This window comes from Tauraco erythrolophus, chromosome 3 (genome assembly GCF_009769465.1).
Source record: "Tauraco erythrolophus isolate bTauEry1 chromosome 3, bTauEry1.pri, whole genome shotgun sequence".
In the NCBI taxonomy this organism is placed as follows: domain Eukaryota; kingdom Metazoa; phylum Chordata; class Aves; order Musophagiformes; family Musophagidae; genus Tauraco; species Tauraco erythrolophus.
In genome coordinates this window covers 49,210,866-49,232,584 of record NC_141467.1, presented here as the reverse complement: position 1 = coordinate 49,232,584, position 21,719 = coordinate 49,210,866, and the positions used below count along the sequence as shown (strand labels likewise).

General features: G+C 41.1%; 1 protein-coding gene across 1 annotated transcript; it reads left to right on the top strand.

Annotated features, from left to right (window-relative positions):
• Positions 1-527: 527 nt before the first annotated feature.
• LOC104373676 (uncharacterized) lies at positions 528-21,719 on the top strand. The gene is made up of 7 exons (XM_009979621.2): positions 528-558; positions 1,520-1,600; positions 3,255-4,372; positions 8,954-9,090; positions 11,849-12,006; positions 16,607-16,719; positions 21,168-21,719. The coding sequence occupies exons 1-7, from the start codon at positions 528-530 to the stop codon at positions 21,717-21,719; spliced, it is 2,190 nt and encodes a 729-aa protein (XP_009977923.2).

Sequence of the window (21,719 nt, the reverse complement as noted above, 5' to 3'; positions counted from 1 at the left end):
CACTAGTTAGGCACAGTTAGCAGTTTCCAGACTTCGGCATGGGACTGAGGGTGAGGAGAGCCTGCCTTTGGAGCTCATGCATTTGCTGTTTCGGAGCTGCTAGTTGGGATGCAGGTGTCTGCACAAGCTCTGTCTGTCAAAAGATTGAAAATGGAATAAACAACTTACATGAAGAAAGAGCTATTCTCATAGTTTAAATGTTTGGATGAGCTTGGGTGGTCTAGCATTTTTGGGGGGGCTCTTAAAAGTGTATTTCAGGGCTCTTGAAGTGCTACAGGAACTTATTTGTATAGATTGCAGTCTTCAGCACTTGGCTTTTGGCTGTTGGCCTTGCACTGGAGCTTGTTGCAGGTGGACGAGTATTTTGTGTGGTCACCTGGGCTAGGTGAATTGGCAGGGCTCAGTAACAGTGGGAGAGGGAGTTTAGGAGAACCTTGGAACCCTCTAGGATACTGCTAGCACTCAGGATCTCCAGCCATGCTTTTTTTTCTTTTTGACACAGGTTCTGAAGTGTTTGAAGGACCAAGATGCTACCACTTCAACCTCTGAGAAGTTCAGGTTGTATTAAGTAAAGGCAGAAAAATCCTGAGCCTTTAATTCCTGACTTGTCAGCACAATGGGTGTAAGGACTCTGGTTGGGTAACAGCTGCAGCTCTAATTCTTTTTAGGTGGTGGGGATGTCAACAGAAAACTTTGCAGTAGATGTGAGCATATGAAGCAGTACAGGTTTAAGAGCAAAACAATGTAGGGAAAGAACTCTAACATATACAAGACTACTCTGATGGTATGTATTTAAAAACGTAAGAATTGTCCATTAGCTTGTAAAGGACGTTGAAGCTCCTTTCTACATGCTCCTTCTATACTCAGCCTGAGCTGTCACGTTTCTGTCTTTGCTACATTGGTGACAGTCTGTAAAATCCCCTCTGAAAGCTCTGTGCAGGCACAAATGCAAGAGAGCTGACACTCATGTTGGTACAGGAAAAAAACAACAAATGTCCACCACGATGGCAGCTTGTTACCTGTGTTAACAAGTTGTTATGTGTTTTAACAAATTTTCACATAGCAACTTCAGCTGAGTGCAAAAACCTCTGTTACATTATACCTCAGCTGCATGTCGCTGGTAAGACAAAGGCTTCAGAGGGGCTTATGAAGCTTTAGTGGCATAAATCCTGCTGTCACTCTCTAAACGTGTTAACCATTATTTCTGAATGATCTACATGCATCTAAATATTTGTTTACAGAGGAGTTAGATGCTGCATTCTCTGAATCTGACTGAACTATTATAATATGTACTTACCAAGGCTTTACATAGCCTTGAGGCTTAACTTATGTAATGGCTTCTCAAAGAGAAAAAAGGGTTTGCTTTCTCAAGTAGCTTGACTGTGAGGAAGGCAGAGGAGTGTCTCAGCAGCTGTTCTCCCATTAAAAGTACTTTAAAAATGCGCGCACGTGTTGTACAGCGGTTAGATGGTTGGAAAGGAATTTTTTTGGAGATTTCAATGTTGTTCTTTTCTTCCAGTCTCTCATTTGGACAGTGAAGACATGACAGCAATGTCAGAGCTTCCTTTTCTGAAAGCTGATGTCAGAGAGATGTTTGAAAGTAAGTTTCATGCTGTTTCAGGATGAAGTACTACACTAGATTCTGCCTTTCATTAAGGATCATCTACTAGCTGATCAGGGACTCAGCATATCCCTGATTAAACACTCTTCTAGAAGGACAAAATCTTCCGTTGGAGCCCAGGCACAAATATCATGGGTAATAACTGATTTTATAATTAGTTTATGATCATGGTGCTTCATCTCCAGGGGTAGGATCTGTCTATTTTTGTATTTGGTCTCTTGCATTTTAAAAAAAATCTTCATTAGTCTCTCTTTAAGGCATTGGATTTGACATATGGTCAACAAAACTTAGTGTAATTGAATAGAAGAAATAGAGGAATCTGATTAGTGAAATTGCGTATGAAATATATGCAAGCATTCCAATCTCTTTTATGAAACCGGCCCTTTCTGTGGAACAACACCTCCACATCTGAATTCTTGAAAGAAAGTACATTAGTCTTCATACGAATTCAGGGTGAGTTTCTTAAGCTTCTCATCTTTAGATCACTGAAAAAAAATTTGTTTTTTATATAGGGAGATACCAGTATTACGTATGGGTTGGATTGCCCAATATTAAAATATTCAGGTTGTATATGAATTTTTTACGCTTTGTCTATTTAATTTTGACTTTTTCGTAGGGGTGGGTTTTGTGGGGGTGGGGAGGGATCTGGTTTTCCTGCAAACTTTGAACAAGCATTTTGGTTGTCTTGGAGAGCAGATTTATGAAAAATATATCCTACATTCTTACAGCCTCAGGGGAAAAACTCAGTGCTGCCATGACATGGAAGGACTTGAAGTTAAAGCAGGTCATAATCTGGGGTCTGAAGCAATTTTCCCCACACAGACAAATCCTATTTGGTCTGTAGAATTTATTTGTCTTCCTTAAAAAGTGGCACTTCTGTTCAGTGCAGCTAGATCTACTGCATCTAAAGAGCTGCACTGACCAGTGGAGAAATGTTCTCACTTCTCTGGGCTTCTATAGAGTTTGTCTGAAACAAGCAGAAAAAAAAATCCCTTTGGATTTTCAGTGCCTTCTCTGCTTTTATCCGAACAGTATGGATGAGAAAAGCATCTCTTCTGCAACTTTACTGCAGAGGAGAGGGAAATGAAATAGGATGAATGGCAGATGTTAAGATAAAGGAGGACATGGCAAGAGGTTGGGGTAGAAAAAAAAACCAGTAATGTGCACTTGGGAGGAAAAAAGTAGCATGTGTTGGTCCTATTTGATGGCAACATGTTGCTGTTACAGGAAAGTAAATTTTCACTGGCAAACTTGATTCTGCATGTATTCAGGTTTTGTCTGTGGCTCAGGTTATTCTCTTGCTCTGAATCTCTGAAAGTAACTACCTTTAGATAATGCAGCTGCAGTCCCTTGATAAGGCCTATGTCTCTACACTGCCGCATGCTATGAAATGGTATATGTGTAAAATATGTGAGACTGAAACAAGGCAAGGGCAGAGGTCAAGACCACTCAGAGCACACAGCACTCTAGAGGCACTGGTTTAATCTTGAGATGGGCTCTCTAGAGGTTTTTAGATTGAGCTCTTGGTTGGACCTCCCTGTAGTGAGTCAAACGGCAGAGCTGAACCTAGACTGAAGTCTTGTAAGCAGTTCATTCTTTTGATAGCTGTTGGGCTTTTTTCTTTGTTTTCCAGTTCCTTTAAAAAATTACTTCAAGCCCCGAAGAAAGAGGAGGAGGATCTTGGAGAATCCTCAACTTGGGAGAAGGCGGCTTTGGTGTCGTAGGATGAAAGTGGTAAAACGGGAGTTGTGTAGGAGTAGGCATCAAAAGATGGTCCAGGAGCTGGCTCTGGTGGATGAAAAACCAGAGGGAGCTCAGCAACTCTGCTCACCAGCACAGCTGGGGCAAGGAGGAGACCATCTTTCAGCAGCACAGCTGCTGCCCCCTCGTCAGCAGCCCCAGGAAGAGGACAATGTCCATGTTCAGCTGCAGAGACAGACAGCACGAGGAGGCATGGCTCCAAACTTGGGACCACAACAAACAGACAAGGGGTGGGAGCCCCCAGAGGTGACCGTGCAGGTGCGGCCTCAGAAGCTGAGCCAGGGGTGGGAGTCCCCAGAGGTGACTGTGCAGGTGCAACCTCAGAAGCCGAGCCCAAGATGGGAGTCCTCATCAGTGACTGTGCAGGTGCAGTTACAGCAGCACCGCCGAGAGCCAGCTCTACCACAGGTGACCGTACAGGTCCAGCCACAGGAGTGGGGACAACATACGGCTGGCATCAAGGTCACTGTGCAGCTGCAGCTGGGCTGTGACTCAGAAGAGGTAACCTGCCTCCAGGACCAAGGTGAGGAAGTGTTAGGGAATGGAGAGCAGCTGACCCCAAGACAAAATCAGGGAGAACCAACGGCAAGATCTGAAGGTGACAGAGAAATGGCTGTGGTGGAGCTGATGCCTCAGGGAGCTTTGAGAAAAAAGCAGGGTCAAGGAGAGGTGACAAAATCCCAGCAGGACCAGAGCCAAGAAGAGGAAAGAGCCGAAGTGGTGCAGATGCAAGTTGGAGACGAAGCAGATCTGGTGATAGAGGAGCCACTGCAGGACCAGAGCCAAGAGCAGGAACAGCTAAAAGCAGACCTGCCCACACAAAAGGAAGGTCAAAGAGCTATAGAGGTGGGGCAGGAGCAAGGCAATGTCCAAGAAGGGCCCAAGGGGATGGTGAAAGACCAGAATGAAGACCTGGGGCAAGAAGTGTCTAAGAAACGCCCACGAGACACTCCAAATTATTTTGTCGCTATTCCAATAACAGATGATCAGGTATTTTGAAGTAGCTGTAGCTATTGAAGCAATAAAAATCTTAAATAAGCAGCTCAGCATAAGTTTAAAGTTACCTTGGTTTCAAAGCTTGCTCAGAAGCCAAGACTGATCATATTCTATTCCCCTATCTGAAGTGGTCTATTGGATCTGGCTGGGATAGAGTTAACTTCCCCATAGCAGCCCTTGTAGGTGCTGCACTTTGTATTTGTAGCTAGAACAGTGTTGATAACACCAATGTTTTTGCTCCTGCTGGGAAAAAAAAAAAAATCGCTTTGAGGATTGCCATTGCCCTTTCTATAAGGTCTGAGTGGATGTCTCTCCTCACTAATATCTTCTATTCTGTAATCTTTTTCCAAACAAAAGCAGTGGCTTTCACCATCTCGCATTCTTCCATTCTGTTGTCTTACAGCCATATTTAGTGCAATAGTATTGATCTATTAGTTCATCTCCTTCCCTGCTGACGTTCACAAGGGAGGATGAGAATTTCCTGGTCTTCTACAGAAGATTCTCTAGAACTGGTCCATTCTCTCCTCTCCATCTTTTACCCAACAAACTTACCTTGACGTCTTAGGTAGACAGTTACTCAAAGAAGCCATGTGTGGAGTCTGCATGCTCATACTTCACCTGAGTGTGCTACATTCTGTGATTCTAATGTTTGCGGCAGTGTTGAGAAAGCAACAGATTACTTCACATCCGTACTGTTCAACTGAAACACAGCAAACAGCAGAAATCCAAATAGAAATATTTTCTTCTAGGTGCTTTGTGAGTGACTTGAAGCATTGCAACTGTAAGAGTAAATGTTTCTTCTTCAAGACAGCATTGTAGAGCTTGGATACTACAGGCACTGTCTTATGATTCATGGAAGTAAATTCCAAAAATGATACAAAAGCTGGAGAGAGATTTTACAATTTATTTTTTAACTAATGGTGTCTGATTGGTTTGAAGCCCCTAACTTCTGCAAACTCCGTGTCTTTATATTTAAGTAAGAGGGAAAATATTGGCTCACCTTGAGCTACTTATTCCTATTCTGCTGGTGTGAACTTTGAAGCTCATACAAAGCTTTCTGAAAGAAGGATAGTGTTGTTCCCAAAGCAGTGCTGTCAGTACCTTTATGAACAGTTTTTTTTACCCTTTAGCCTCTCACAGACAACTGTGACTTGTTAATGATAATGTTTTGTTAGCAGCTGCTTGGGGCAGACAGAGCCCTTGCGTTGTACCAGCACCCACTGCACCCCTCTTGGCTGGGACTCTGCTCTTGTTGCTGAACAGCTGTACTGTAAGGTGGGATGTGTCCCACGCTATGGAGCTTGATGTAGGGGCAGCAGGTGACTGTGCACTCAAAGGTATTATGCAGAGAAGAGAAAGAAAAGCTTTGGGGTGCAAAGACAAGGAAGAGACTATTCCATCTGACAAAGGCAGGCAGGGGGAAAGTCTTAATTTGAATCAGTAACTGCTGTGTCTCAGCTAGCACAAGTAGAACTGAGAAACAGCTTATAAACTGTGTGAATTATTAATGTTTATAATATATAAGCATATTGGGATCTTTAAGAAACAAATGTAAAAGGCAAAAACTAAATATGAACTTGTATGAACATAGTGATAATACAACCCTTGGCTACCAGCTTCTGCTGTTAGTTTATGGTGCTTTTCCAATGAACCAAATAGATATTGTTTGTTACAATATATTAATTCTTTTTTTTTTTCCCTAGCTTAGGTTTCCAAGCGGTATTTGGCATGACTGTATTTATGCTGCTGAAAGGCAATAATTAAGTAGGATGACTGTATCTGTACTTTTTTTTCCTTTTTTCCAGCATCACAAGCATCTGCAGTACAGAAGCTTGCTTTGGCAGGCTTTTGAGTTTTTTTTTTCTACCTCAGTTAAGTGTAGAAACTCTTATGTACGTGTTAGAGGGAGATGTCAAAGGTGCCTTCCTCTTGGTGGGCAATTATTTGCTCTGGCTTTGTCTTGAGTGGAATAATCTCTGAAGGTTATCTGGAGGATGGCCTCATACAGCTTTCAGTGATTCCTACATATGACTGGCTTTTGAGAGGTGAACAAAAGTGCAGAGCACATCAGGAAGATAAATGCCAGGAAGGGAAAATAACTGTGTAAGCTGGAAGACAATGTTGGCAGAGGAACAAATGGGTATGAAATGGGCAAAGAATAAATCTAGACTGGAAACTAGAAAGTTTCCTGCCATCTGAGGAATGAGATCATGGAACAGCTTCAGGGGACATCAACACCTAACTTATTCTGCTATTTTAATGAGTTTTGAGTGGCCTAATATATGGCCTGTGACCACATTCTGTACAGCTCTATCAGTGTCCTTGCCCTTTCTCCTTTTCTTCTCTCTCAATTCTGCTCTTCCAGATTTCCCTACTCTCACACCAGCTCTGATAATCTGGCAGATCTGACATCCTTGCCTGGATGCTCTGCCCAAGATATTCCCAGTTCATGCTGCTCCTAAGTGCTACCTTCAAGGGTGGCAGTAACCTGAGACAGCCCTTGGTGAGCCCTCTGTGAAATAAAGATTGAAGGGTACAGTACTATAGGGCTGGTATGTGAAGGGTGAGTAAATAAGTATATGTGTGTACACATATACACACATATATATGTGCATATATTTGTCAACAATTTGAGATGCTTTTACCTCTAAAGCAGAGATTTCTGACCTCACTGAATATACAACATGGTTGCCTGTTACACTACAGGCCTTGTAGTCTATTACAGGAGGGTTTTAAAGATGCTGTTAGTTTTTTGGGTTGAATTAATTTCCATTAATTATATTTTTAAGAAAGCTCTCCAGATGATGGGGCCTAGGGCTGTCCTCCCTTTCAACAGCACAAAGGGAAAAGCCTGTTACAGTCCTGGTGGGTGTAGCAGCCCTTTTCCTTTTGCATCTAGCTGGGCTCCAAGAGGCTGGACACCAGCCTCCGGCAATGGGCTTGGGCTGGGGTGGATCTAGGAATGTTGTGGTCTCAAGCTTTCAACATTCAATTACAAGTGGTTCCTTCCTGTTCCTCACTCAAAAAACCCAGCCATCCCATCAAAAACATAGCATTTATAGAAAATCATTACAGACTGATCTGCCAAAAAAAAAGCGTAGAGATAAGGTAGACTGTTCCCGTGGGTGAAAAAGCAGGAAGTTCTGAAGACATATTTGTGAAGCTGACAAAGGGTAAGAAAAGACATTAAAATTGCTCTGCAATAGTTAAATATCTACACAACGGAATTTAACTCAAACTTGTCTTCCCAGCTGTCTGAGCCTCTAATTGAGGAGGCAAAAGAATCTTATTTCTTATTTTAAGAGTAGACTTAGAAAGATTGGGCAAGGGAGGAGAACACAAGGCTGTTTTGTGGAGTTGCTGCCAATACTTAAACTAGTCTGTTGAAGCAAAGATCTTGGTTTGTGTGGTCAGATGAATTGATGGCTTGATTCCTGCTCCATGTTTTCGTGATCTAAGCAAATGCACTGTAAATAGCAGGTCACAATAAGTTGTGCCTCGGTTGCAGTAGGAATTAACTTAATGTAAAAGTCATTTCAGTGATGTGTTTTTCATGGTGACAAATGTACTGTAAGAGTCTGAATTCAGGGTGTTTGCAGTTTGTATCTTCAAATGGATTCCCTTAATTGTGTGTGGCTTTATCCTGACATTTATCAGAAACTCGTTATACTAATCTCCTCTGCTGTGCAGGTCATCGGACTATTTACTGAACTGCACAAGGGCTGCCAAGGCTTTATGTAGAAAGATTGCAAAGCAAAAACATATTGACCCAGCTGTTTCAACCTATGTAAGAATAAAGTGGAGCTCTAACATGTGTGAGCACCTAGGCATGTAAGCCAGAAGTCGCTCAGTGACATAATCCAAAAATCTATAAATGACTTGGCTGTAACAAATGCCTAGTCCCTGTGTGATTGAATTCTTCTTCCTCCTGCCTTGTTGCTGTGACTGGTTTATAAACCTTGACAGATCATTTTGAAAAAAATCTTTCTTTGGAGTCAGTTGTGTAAAGGCACAGACAGAGCCAGAAACTGGCCATGCAGTTCTAGAAGATAACTCAGAAAACAGCATATTTACCCAGTTGATCTACTTGGCTTGCTGTTAGTTTCCTTTTGGGAAGAGACATCAGTCTAATCTGTGATCAAACTTGTAATCAGAAAATGGTGTAAGATTAATTGTGGAAATGCTATTCAATTTCCACAGTCTATTAACAACTGACAACTGCATGAAGATCCCATTAATATTTACACAGTGCTGTGAAGTTTATTCTAATGTGCTTGGGGTCAGATTCAGACCTACTTTAATATCTAGGGATGCTGGCTCACGTGAGACCTATGAGTTTAGCCTGTAGGCTTTAAAAAAGAAAACAGATCAATTGGTTCCTGAAAAATTGACTTTGAAATTGAAACTGAAATTCGTTATATGATAGATCTGGGGGATTTTGTTTTGCAGATTCCTGGCTTAAACTTGGCTTGCATTTTTGGGGTGTGTAAGTCTTTAGTGTTCTGTATTTTTGCGGTAACCGGGGCACTCTAACACGAAATCTTATTTCCCTGTCTCTTGTTTACTGCACTGTAGATTTTGGACAGAATTGAAGATGTCCAAGAGCTCATATTCACTAAAGAACCTGACCTGTTGAGAACTCTTCTTCCTGTTCAAACTATGCACCTTACTATAATAGTAGCTCACCTGGGAACAGAAGAAGAAGTAAAAAAGTAAGAATCCTGCAAAATTCAAGTGCAGCTAATTTGTTTGTAAATGTGGTGGCCTTACTGCTGCTGTTGTGAATAATTATGTTTTAGCAGAGCCTACACATGATTTCTCTTGGACTTTTTTGATCATTTTCTGGCTTGTTCTCAGTACCACGAGGGAAGATCTTTACAAAAGCTAAATGTGATGCTTCAAGGGTTGAAATGTCTTGTATCTGCTATGGGGTGAAGAGAAAAAGCAGCATGGCTGCAAATAGTATTACTACTCTGTTACTACCATAAATTAAGTCAACAGATGTAAAGCTCCCTGAGCTGCTGCCTTTTGAGAAACTGCAGCTTTTCAGATCAGCTGTGCTTGTATCAGCTGGAAAATGTTAGCTGATAGGATGTGTTACATTAAGAAGAAAACAAAAAATAATCTGCCTAGTTCCTTTCCAAGCTGCTCTCTTGTCTAATTCAAGCTGTGGACTGTCACTGGGGCCCCGTAAATTGAGATGGGAATACTGAAAGATGACTAAGGAAAGCTACCCTGTGGGGTAAGGAAGGTTAGAGCTGCTAGAAAGATCCAGCAAACAGCCAGTACGCTGCAGGTTTTTTCTTTAAGCCTCATCCTACTGTACCGCACTGGGAAACTTGAGACTTGTTGGCATGAGGAGGCAGGGAGGGGAAGGCCCTTTGGTGTCTGGAAAGGCATCATGTGGTAGAGGTGGGAGCCTGGGGAGAGCCACCCTTTCTCCAAGGACCTTGATGCACATCAGCAAGGGAATGAAAAACGGTCAGGGCTCTGCACCGTACAAGTGTGACATGGGATCTGCTTGGGCATAAAGCAGAATACTTGGCTGCAAAGATGTCAGAAAAGCCAGTATGAGTAGAAAAAAAACCTTCTGCCCATACTGGCAGCAACAGTTAAACAGGATTAAGATGCACATGACAGGTTTGTGCCTTATTTTAAAATTATCTGCTTTATAGTACCTTCCAGAGGCTTTTTTGGAGGGCCTGAGGGGAGAAAAGATAGGAGGACCATTATGTGGGCTAAGGAGCCTGCATGCAAGAGATACAATGTACAGCAATTCAGTAATAAAAACCTGTGCCAGTGCTGCTGACTGGGCAGGCTGTCTTCCAAAAGAAGAGGAAGCTAGTGGAGAGCAGCAATAAAAACGGGGATCAATTGGTTATGGAGGTGAGCGGAGCTAAGTTGTGTTAATGAACTTAAGAGTGGATGTGTGCCTGTAATATAAAAATAATGGGCATACCTAATGAAAAGCAGATCCTCCTTGCCAAATGCTTTTTGTCCTTTATCTTCTACCTACCTACAGATCTCTACTAAATGAGGCTGTAGTTCAGTGGCTACTGCTCTGTGCTGCCACAAGAAAGACTGAATGAAGGTGTCAGGCTGAGAATTTATTGCTTCTCAAGCTAACAGCACTGCTGAAACAGCTGGCCCAGCCCCTTGCAGAGGAGGGAGGCATCTTCAGATCTCATGTCAGAAGTTGTTCTAGCAGCACTTAATGGTAGCTTAGACGTTATGGACTTAAATGAAGGGCTGGATGAGCCCTGCTGGTTATTAAGGTGGAAGAAGCAACATCATCCGCAAAGAATTCATTCCCTTTCCACCTTGAGTTTTGTCTTTGCTGAATCTTCATTTGCAGAGTCCTCAGGGTCTCAGAAAGAAGCAGCTCCTATGTCATTATAGCTGAAATAACTCCAATGTAGCAGTGACAATTGCTCATGGTGTTAACTGTTGTTGGCTGAAATGGCCTTTGTGTGCATGACACATGCTGTCCTAAAGGAATTCATTTGTGCTGTGTGGGTTGTAGTGCATGATTTCTATTTGGATAATGTTACACAATTCCAAGAGTTTTTTTAAGCAACAGAATGAATGTAGTCAAAACTTGTTCTAGGTGTAAATAAAGTAAACGTGGCAACAGGAGCTACAGCAACCCATGGGCTGGTGTCCTGCAGTCCTTAGTTATGCGGCATTTTGTTAGAAGTATGAAGCATTACCAGAAAGTTTCTGCTCAAACTCAGTTTGAAGACTGACAGGATCCCCTTTCCTGAGACATCAGGGTAAAGAGGGGCACCTGTAAAACTTCAGTGGGTATTAAATTGCTGAAAGACTTGGTGTCTACATTTAGAAACCTATTAGTTATACTTTTCTGTGTCTTTAAGAAAAACGGTTGAATTTGAAGTATTAATGTCCTTGAGTAATTCACTTTTTTGGATACATATTGGTGCACATCTAAACGTTGCTGAAGTGGGACAGAGCTCCCAATATAAGCATCAATTTAATATTTTGCTGAGTGTACTGGAATAGTACAATGTAACAGAGACAAATTCTAAATGTGCTTCAGGTGAGAGAGTAAATTTATTTTGGTTTAAGAATAAAACTAGTGAACCAGTTGAAAGTGGCAACGATACAGTTTTAAGCTACATGACACAAATGTAAGTTCAGTTTTATCCTTTTTGAGTCTTTAGCAGCATATATTCGGCATGCTAAGAACTTGAACACTTATTTTGCTAGCAAAACTCACTTCTAATATATGAGCAAGGTTGAAGTTATTGGAAGACATTATGTATTTGAAATGCCTGTGCATCTTCTAACTGTACCAAAAAGATTAGCACTGAAATAGGGTGCTTGTTATACCTCTCATAGTGCTCAGAGTGGTTAAAATGTGGTATATTGTCTGGTATTAAAAATACAGCAATATTTCCATATGTAATAGTCAACCTTCTTTCAGAATATACATATTAATTATTTTTCAAGGGCTGTTTTGGCACTGAAGCAAAGCAAGACTAAAGTGGAAGCCATCTTGCAGGGTAAAGACCTTAATATGACGTTTCATGGAATTGGACAGTTTAACAACCAAGTTCTATATGTGAAAATGTTGGAGGAAGACCAGAAAATGTTGAGCAGAATTGCAGGTAAGTACCTAACCTGACTCTTTACCACTTGTGGTAAACCAATTTGTAGAGTCTGTCAGCTCTTGTAAGCGCTGGCCCGAGCAGCTGTGCATGGCCATGATGGTCTTTCCTCTTCTCTCCTCTTTTTCTTAATTGTTAAATGTGAAGCTGACAACTGGGATCCTGCAGAGCATGAGAGCTGAAAGTTCTCTGCACTAATTTGGGACAGGTGAGATGCACAGACATTTGACATGCCAAGATCACAGAGCAAGGCCCTCCAGTTAGGACCTTGCAGACCTGTGGTGTACATAGGGTCTTCAGAGTGACACCTCAAAACTGAGGCTGTTCATTCTAGAAACCTGGAAGCCTTTCAAGCATTGCCCCCAGCTAACGTTACGAACACTTCCTTTAAATTGGAGCATGCATGAAATCACAAGTACCTCTGGGACAGGAGGTGACAAATAGCAGTTTTTGCATACACATGTATACCATCAGCAAATCAGTCTTTTGTTTCCACTGTAGGAGATGGTACAGAAGTATGAGTAGCTTGTGTCTTCTGCTCCAATTTCCTAAAGCACTGATGGGTTTATGTAGATCTTCCAGATCTTTGACCTGCTTACCTGCAATTTCAGTACAATTTCAGAAGGAGTTGATGCTCTCGCCTTTCCCACCCTCTCTTTGTTCTGTTTTTAGGAGCTGCTTTAGCCTGCAATGCAGAACTTCATCTGTGTCCTGGGCTTCCACTTCCAACAGAGCAGAAATAATCAATATATATTTTTTCCTTGCTATTTTCATACTAAGCAAAAAGGAAGCATAGTTCAACCCATGCTTCTCAAAGGCATGCAGTACAAAGACGCTATGTAATCTTCAAAGGATATGACTTTTCAGCATAGCCTATTTTCTTTTTGTTGAAGCTGCTTCCTACCTCCTCCAGTTCTTAGCTTTGATATAATTGTGCTGCTCTCTTCTCCTCCTGTTTACTTTCCATCTTAAGTAGTCAATGTTGCAACTAAACAGAAGATGTGTCTTAGTATGAACAGCTGCTTTGCTTCAGCTAAATAAAATTAGCCCCTTCACTATGTTACCTTCTGCTTGACTCTGGTCTTCATTTCTCTTATTGTTTCCTCCATGGCAAACATAACTTTGACTCAAAACAGCTGTGGTTTTGTTGAAAGTACTGTGATGCTGTCCCTACTTATTAGGATTAGAGCCTCAACAATCTTCCTCATGCCCAAATTTTCTTCTAAAGTCTCTAACCCAAAATAATCTTGAGTGGAAGATGACTACTATTACTTGCACATGATGCAATTTCCTTTAAGATTGTGTTCGGTGCATGCCTGTCCACAACATATGTATACTTCAATGTCATTGAAAGAAGAGATTGCTTGACTGTTTTGATGCCCTCACCACCTTAGCTCATTCCTCACTCACTTCAGAAAGATGCAGAAGTGAATACCTCCTTTCTCTTGCTTGACTACTGCTGTTTTTCCCTCTACTCATTGTTTTGCTTAACTGAGAATTTTATTCCCAATGAATCATAGCATACAAGATCAACCTTTATTGTGCTATTTTAGCTCCAGCAGAAATGTTTAATTTTGGTTCTGCAGAACTTGTGCTATGATGCTCTCTTCTTTTTTTTTTTTTAATAGCATTGGAGCTGCATTAACTCTAAAAGCCATTACAATAGTAGGTGGCAGATGCTTTATGTTCTCTGCCTGGATAACTTATATCTTCAGGGTTCTAGAAACCTAGTGTCTAGCTTCTGAACTAAACCCCTTTCTTAATGAGATGGAGGAGAAAAATTTTGATTGCAAGCCCCAGGAATATTCTGTCAGTACTTGCGTGTTTTTTAAATGCAATATGATTGTTCACTGATTGCCTGAAATACTTCCTTGCCTGTAAGACAAGCTGCCAGTTTTCAAGCTGTTAACTCTGTTACCAATGGCTTTGCTATTCAGAGATGTAAGTTCCAGTGTTGTTCTCCTTTTTGCATAATTTCTGACCATTTATAGAACTTAATGAGTCTGGGCATTATGCAAATATGTATCAAAATCTATCCTTTTAATGACATCACTGAAGAGATCTTTCCTTTTTTCTCCTCCCCCCTCCCTCAGCATAGCAATTGAATTAATTTTTATACAATGAATAAGGATTTTTTTTCTTGTCTTTTAGTCAGTATTTTTGGTTGCTCATGAGGTAGGTGTGGATTTTCAAATGCTACCTTTTAAAGCAACATGATGGGCAAATTATTTGACTGGTAAAGGTCAAGCTGCTCCTGCCAGCTGCCTCTGTCTTGTCATGCCCTTATTGATGATTTGTCAACAACAGTTTAGCAGTTCAGCCTGGTCTAATGAAGTTTTTGAATCTTTAAATTGTTCCGGGCATTAGAAAATATAAAAATAGGTGACTGGCTTTTCATTTGCTTTCATTCCTACATCATGGACTCCAGTTTCAAAGTGGAGAGTTATCCTGTCTCTTGATCAGTTAACTGCAGTTAATTGGTAAATACTGGGCATTACTGGGCTTCTCTTGCTACTAGTGACCTCATCTGCTTTGAGAAAGAGGTACTGCTTGAAATATCTCAGATTATTCTTAGAATATTTATCGAAAGAGCAAGGGAAGATAGTGTCCAGAAAATTGAGTGCCATCTTGATGCGGGCAGGACATCAGCTATGCACCTTGTTTCTAAACTGACTTCATGAAGAAGATTCCTAGCCTTGACCTTTCTTCCATCATCAGCCTTTCCAGTAAGACTTTGCTCATGGCAGTAAGATCTTCGCCTTGCAGCAATAACTCCTTCCTGCTGTTTGGCAGGACTAGTGCTGGTTAGTGAACATGAGGAAATGCTAATTTCAGGTCTTTGATATGTTAAGCTCTAGTTTGCTGTTTTGTATGTGTCTAGAAGTTATTTGCACAGATGATGTGTGAGGAAGGGCTGCTTCCTAGAAGGAGCTTGGACACTTGGCTGCATGTGTTCCTTGGGGCTTTCTAGGCTTTGACCTACTGGTGTGGGAACAGAAGATTTTAACATACAGAAACTCTTCATGTTAATGTGATTTATTTCACAAAGTACCAGAGGCACTCTAGGGGTTATTTGATATCTAATCATAATTATCTAGTATCATTTTTCGATGCCCTGAAGTATCTATGATGTCCACACTGAACCTACAGTCAGACTGTACCCTTCTGTAGTGACAGCTGGAGGCCAGGTGGGCATCCTGTAGGGCATCTAAAAGGGCATTAGATGCTTGTTCAGGCAGCTGGATCCTATTCTTTATGTATTTTCCAGCTGGAAAAAATAAAGCAGTTGCCTTGGCAAAGTGACCAGATGGCCCCAGCTGCTGTTCCCTCAAAAATACTGAGAAGAAACATTTTAATGTATTAATTAGCTAAACTCTAAGCCAGAGACATGGTCTTCATACAAACGCATATCACAAACTACTAAACGCACATGTAGTTAAACTTGGTAGATGGAAACAAAATGGAAGTAGAGTGATTTCATGCAATGCACTCATCAAATATGTACTATGCTATTTTTAACGCAAATTTCAACAGTGAACTTGCTTCTCCCAGTGCCTAAGCAATTAAGGAGTAACGAAGATAGGTGGCAAGGAGTGGAGTCTGGCAGGAAGAGCCCCATAAATATTGCAGGTTTCTAGAGCATATGTTGACTTTTTTTTTTACTCTCTTCTCTCCTTCATATAACTGAGGTATAAAGACCTCCGGCAATAAGAAAAATTGCTGGAGAGAGGTTCTAAGTACTCCAGCTGTAGCCAAGGCTTTCAGTGTTGTTTTGGAATTATTCTTTATTGTTTAAGCACAACAGTTGGAGAAAGACACTTCATCTTCTGCCTAATGCAAGCTTCACCTCACTGTTCTTGTGAGACTGCATCCTTTCATTCTTCCAAGTTAATGAAAACTAAGGATAGGTCAACTTGGCTTCACTTGTCACTACAAACCTTAGCTGAAAGACCTTGAATATAAATTCTAGAGTTGCTCACAGATATTTTTTTTGTTGCACAATAAAACCTTATTGCTTTATAATTATGTGGCCAAAACTTTTAAACCAACATCACCGTAAGCACTTTGTATCACATAATCTAGGGAAGGAATACTGTGTTTGTGTGACTTTTCCTATTGAATTGCTCTAAGCGCTGCAGAGTCATCCTAGTTTTGGGAATCTTGCCACTATTTGCTGGAAGCACTTTGCTTCTTGCATTGCTTTTTGCAGTAATTGGGGAGATCTGTCCCATTGCTCTCCCCATCTGTGACCACTGGTGGCTGTATTTTGTTCCTGGCAGAGTTGCTGTGGGCATGTGTTTTCCCGAACTCACCGTTGTGACAGCAGGTCTGTGAATTCAGAGGGAATTGCATGGCAAACTTAAGTTTGGATCTAGTTTCAGGTTTGTAACATATGGCTATACTGTCATGCATAACTTTGTTTTTACTTATTTTTCATTTATCAGTATTGCCTGGGATGGTGTGACAACTAGTTATCCACTATGTGTTTTAACTGTGTGTCTCAAAGCAGGTACAGTGGGTTTTTACGTAACCACCCTGTATTTTTTTACCTACCCTCCCAATTGTTATTCTTTAACTTCTTATTTTACTTTCTTACTAGAAGCTGTGGAAGAATGCTTTAATGAAATGAATCTTGACATCTTGGGAAGCAAAGATTTCAAACCACATCTTACTTTCCTAAAGCTCTCCAAAGCACCAAGATTGAAGAGAAGGGTGAGTAATTAGGCTTAAAATATTTTTACTGGGGTCTGTTCTACTGATCATTTTCCTTCTAACAAAGATCTTTGCTCTAGGGTACAGTACAGAGTGCTTTCCTTCTGCTATGGCTGGTCAAATCTGCACAAAAACACAATGTCAAGCTGTTTCCATTGGGCAGGATGGCTTCTGAACAATATTTATCTGAGAATGAGATTAATGTCATGTTGGAAGCCAAGCTGGTGCTTTGATTTATGCTAGAAATGTGTGATGTGCTTTTCTAACCTTTACTGCAGCATTGTATGGGATTTTATCACATACAATTAAAGTAAAAAACAACTCTGATTAGATTGCTCATTTCCCAGTGGAATATTGTCCTGCTTGTTTCCAGGAATAGTACTTGTATTTATGAGGTCAATATATTGCAAACCTGAAACACTAAAGGAGCACGCACAAAGAAAACAGAAAATGCTATAATAGCTGAAGAAAATGACCTTGTATTTGTGCACTTGAAGTACTTCATATTGACTTGATATTTGCCTTCTGTATACATGGTACAATCAAAGCTGGATAGTACTGATAGTTCTGTGCTGGAGGCTTCTTCTTTTATACTGCCTATGGGGAATTTCATGAGTATAGACATCAGCAATGTCCAATGCAACAAAAAGTACAACAGGTAGGAATTATTTTCACACTTCCTTTTACTATCAAATTTAAAGTAAAAAATAAATTTCTTGCATGTTCTCCTCCTTTATCTCTAGCACCAAATATGGCATATATTCCTGCGTAGTATGATTCATGTATGCAATCTCTTTGCTTATAAATATGCAAATATGTATGTGTACAGAGCTTTGAATGTTTGAATATCAAGTAAGTGGGGAGACCAGAACTGGGTACAGCACTCCAGGTATGGCCTCACCAGTGCTGAGCAGGGCAAGACAACACTTCTCCTGACACAGCCCAGGGTACTGCTGGCTGGCTTTGCTGCAAGGACACATTGCTGGTTCATGGTAATCTTTGTGTCCACCAGGACCTTTTCTGCAAAGCTGCTTTACAGAGCCCTCAGCCTGTACTGGTGTGTGAGGTTATTCATCCCCAGTGGCATGACTTTGAACTTGCTGAACTTCATGAGGCTCCCGTCAGCCCATTTCTCCAGCCTGTTGAGGACCCTCTGGATGGCAGCACAACTCTCTGGTGAATCAGCCACTTCTCCCAGCTTTGTCACTGGTGAAGTTGCTGAGGGTGCACTCTGCCCCATTATCCAGATGATTAATGAAGGTGCTGAACAGTACTGAACCCAGTATTGACGCCCAGAGTACACCTCTAGTTACCAGCCTCCAACTAGACTTTGTGCTCTCCGGCCCTGGTTGTTCAGTCAGTTTTCAATCCACCTCACTATCTATTCATCCAGCTGATACTTTGTCAGCTTCTCTATGAGGATCTTGTGGGAAAACAGTATCAAAAGCCTTCCTGAAATCTAGGTAGGCAATATTCATTGATCTTCCATTGTCTACCAAGCATTGCTCATTCCTGTCCAAACTTGTTTACACCTTAAAACTGTTGATCCTAAAATACTATTCTACACATCAGGGCTGTGAAATCAAAGTGGAACAGGGCAGTGTGTTAAGTTAATTATTAGGGGACATGTGGACTTCGTATGTCCATGTACAAATCTCCCTGAGGTTAGTAAGGCTCAGCCCTAGACATAGGACTTAACCACAAAGATTAGTGTGTATGTATTTTGAGATCCGACATGTCAACTGAAAATACTGACAATGTACTGTAACTCTTTCAAAATCAAAATGTAATGGGAAAAGAAAGGAAGAAAACGGACTGATTCCATAATATCGCAGTCCTAAAGACTTCAGGACAGAAATCAGCCTTCCTAAACACTAGAAGATGCCAAAGTATGAATAAGACAAAATATTACTTTAGTTATTATGATGCCATCTACTGGCTGTAATTACTTTCTTTATTCCATAAATAACTTTCCTTGTAGTAAGGATGCAGTTTAAGTACTTCATGAAACTTAAGTGCTTCTTATATGAAGCTTGAGAAATAATTTCTAACACTCACTCAAGTGCTTTAACAAGACAGGTTATGTGACGATACTGGTGGAGCAGCTGCAGACCTCGTTCTTATTTGTGAGGAAGGAGAAGCTGCTTCTCTTTAAAACAACTGCAAACTTTCATCTCGGGAAATTGTATGTCTTTGACTCTAGTTGTGTGTCTAAAGATCCCAAGAGGTTGGGGAGAGCTTGGTTTGTGTGTTATTTAGCTTGAATGGCTACCAAAGCAGCAGTACGTGCTGTTTGTTGATTGGGTTCAAAACATGTAGTGTGCCCTGGCATAAATATAAAATACAGGCTTTTAGGGTTTTCTGACCTCTCTGTTTCCAATGAGCCAAAAGCGAACAGTTCACCCCTTAAAAGAATCCACTTCAGTACCTGTCTGTAGTAAGAGCCTTCTCCAGCACGCAGACTAAGTGCTTTTGTCTGTGCAGGTTGTTATCCTCCAGTGCTGGGTGCTGTTTGCGCTTGCCTATGGCAGAGCAAAGCTGTGGATCAAGTGTCTCTAGGCTAAAGGCGAAAATGTTTGTTCTTGGTTTTTATGCTCGTTTAAGTAATTCACTTGGTGCAGGCCTGCAAAGAGCTGTGGTCTGTCCTGGGTGGTGAGAGAGCAGCGATCCTGCAGTCACATACTTGTATTGAAATATATAGTTTTTTTAGTGAAAGAGACCCTAATCCTGCCCTCTTCTGGCTACTCGATAAGTTACCTTCAACGACACGACCTTAAGTTTCCACCATCCTCCCGAATTACCCAGAGAACAGCCCATGTGCAGTGTACCTCTGCATTTAAGCTGAACTTGTACATGGTGGCGTAAAGCTGATGTGTAGCTCTGGGCTACCGAGCAGCCTGACTCTGATGCATGAGCATCTCTGGGGCACAGAAAAAGGTGTGCAGTTTGTTTAATTAAACTTTGAAGTGTTTTGGTAATAGGAGTTTGATGTATTTGAATTTAAATTGATGTATTTGAATTTAAAGCTATTAATACCTAGTTTTGTTCAGGTGATGCTAGCTGTTCTGGCCATCCTCCAGCAATCCCCATGCCATGAACCACACATGTGTGGGAGTCTGCTAAAAAGGCTGTCCTTACAAGGAACGAAGCTTGTAACGGGTCCTTTCTGTTTCTGATTTTAATTGTGCACTCCTGTGTGTTCAGGGGCAGGGCTGAACAAACTGATTGAGACTTCTTTGAGGCAATGTGCTGCAAGGAGCTCCTTGGAGCCTTGTTAGCTGCCTTGCTCATTAAGTTACGGGAAGACGGAGACTATTCCCTGTTGCTTAATGATTCATCTGTCCTTCATGTCATCTCCTTGTGTGCCCCTGGCATATGTGGTTTATTACAGGCTAAATGCTTTGTGGGAGTCCCTTAGTTAATTTGGCAGCCCGCTGCTGACTCAGTTGAAGCCACGGAGACTGTGGAACTGTTGAGTTGCTCTCTCATCCCCGGTGACACCTATGTAGGGGAGCCAGCCCTGCTCTCCTCGAGTTTGTCAGCGGAGAGAACTGCTAAGAAATTATTCAGACAAGGGGGACTGTTGATTTTAAATTTTGACAATCCTAAATTACAATGGCTTCTGAACATGTGCCTTGGCTATGGCAGTGAGTTACTCTTTCTTAGTCCAAAAAGGGCATGTCAACATCTGAAAATGCATTTATAGGACCAAATACTTGCATTTATTTGCTATGTCTGCATTTGACTGTTGGGATACTAGCAGTGCTTGGTAGCTGTCTAAAAGCTGCCTTGATTTTCTTTTTCTTTTCTTGCTTGCTGAGATGAGCTTGCTTTCACAATAAGTCACTCAAATTTCTTTGGAATACTCTTTACTCACAGGGAAGAAGGTGCACCAGCTTTATTTCTAACCTGTCTCTAGCACACCATATAATTACTGTTGTGGAATCTGTACTCCAAGGAGAATAACTAATTTTTCAGTCTGTAAAGCCAGGAATGGGATGCAAGTGAGCAAAGTAAACTTTAGATGAAATAAAGAAATCTCTCCTAAAGGCAATTCAGGAGACTAGGGAATAGCTTCTCAATGAGTGCAGTGACTGAGAATTTGCTTGAAATATCTAAAATTAGGTGGAAGCATTTGGGGAATAGTGGGTTAAATGAATCTGTTTCTGTATATTTGGTATGTTTTTCCTTGCGGAGGGTGGGGTAGGTAGGGGATTCAGCAAAAGCCAAACTTTCTATAACTTCTAGTAAGTTGATTTTTTTTTTATTAGTAACAACTTAAATAATACCAAATAAAGTTGCTATTGCTATTCTAATCTAAGAGGGAGTATTTTCTTTAAGTTTTGTTAACATAATACTTGATATATCTTATGTTTCTAAAGTGCAAATATTTTTGCTTTTGTATATATAATACACATATAATGTCACATTGCTCTTTCAATATTTAGGGCTTCAGAAAAATTTGTTCGGATCTTTATAAAGAATATGAAGACAGTTACTTTGGTACAGAGGTCTTCAGCCAAATTGATCTCTGCGCTATGCGTAAGAAGAAGCAGGAATCTGGTTACTATTACTGTGAGTGTTCAATTAACGTGGGCTCCAGAAGTACAGAAGAGAGTAAAAAGCAAGAAATGCAGATGGAATTTGTGGGAGAAACAACTGGTGAAGACCTTCCAAATAGTGCTGCAAAGGCTGAAATAGGAGCAACTGCTGCAAGCTGTAAGCTTGCCTCATGTTTAGTCGTAGCTGATGACAAACCATCTGAAAATATTGCTGAGGTTTCAATTGCAAGCAAAGAAATAGAAATGGATGAGGTGAAGGGACAGCCCGAAGCTACAGATGGGACTTTTCTTGCAGCTGGAGAGATCTGCTCGAAGTCAGAAGTTGGTCTGTTGCCAGGAAGTTCAGATGCATTGAAAAGCGTTGAAAAGGAACAAGAAAAAGCAGAGATAACAGATGGAAGCTTGGAGAAAACTGAAGCAACGGGAATATGCACCTGA

Bases quoted from the DNA above. Each gene is read 5' to 3' on its own strand.
- LOC104373676 (XM_009979621.2), top strand. From the start codon at position 528: ATGCTACCACTTCAACCTCTGAGAAGTTCAG. The intron at 9,091-11,848 runs GTAAGAATCCTG...TTATTTTTCAAG, and splicing joins ACAGAAGAAGAAGTAAAAAA to GGCTGTTTTGGCACTGAAGC. The intron at 12,007-16,606 runs GTAAGTACCTAA...CTTTCTTACTAG, and splicing joins AATGTTGAGCAGAATTGCAG to AAGCTGTGGAAGAATGCTTT.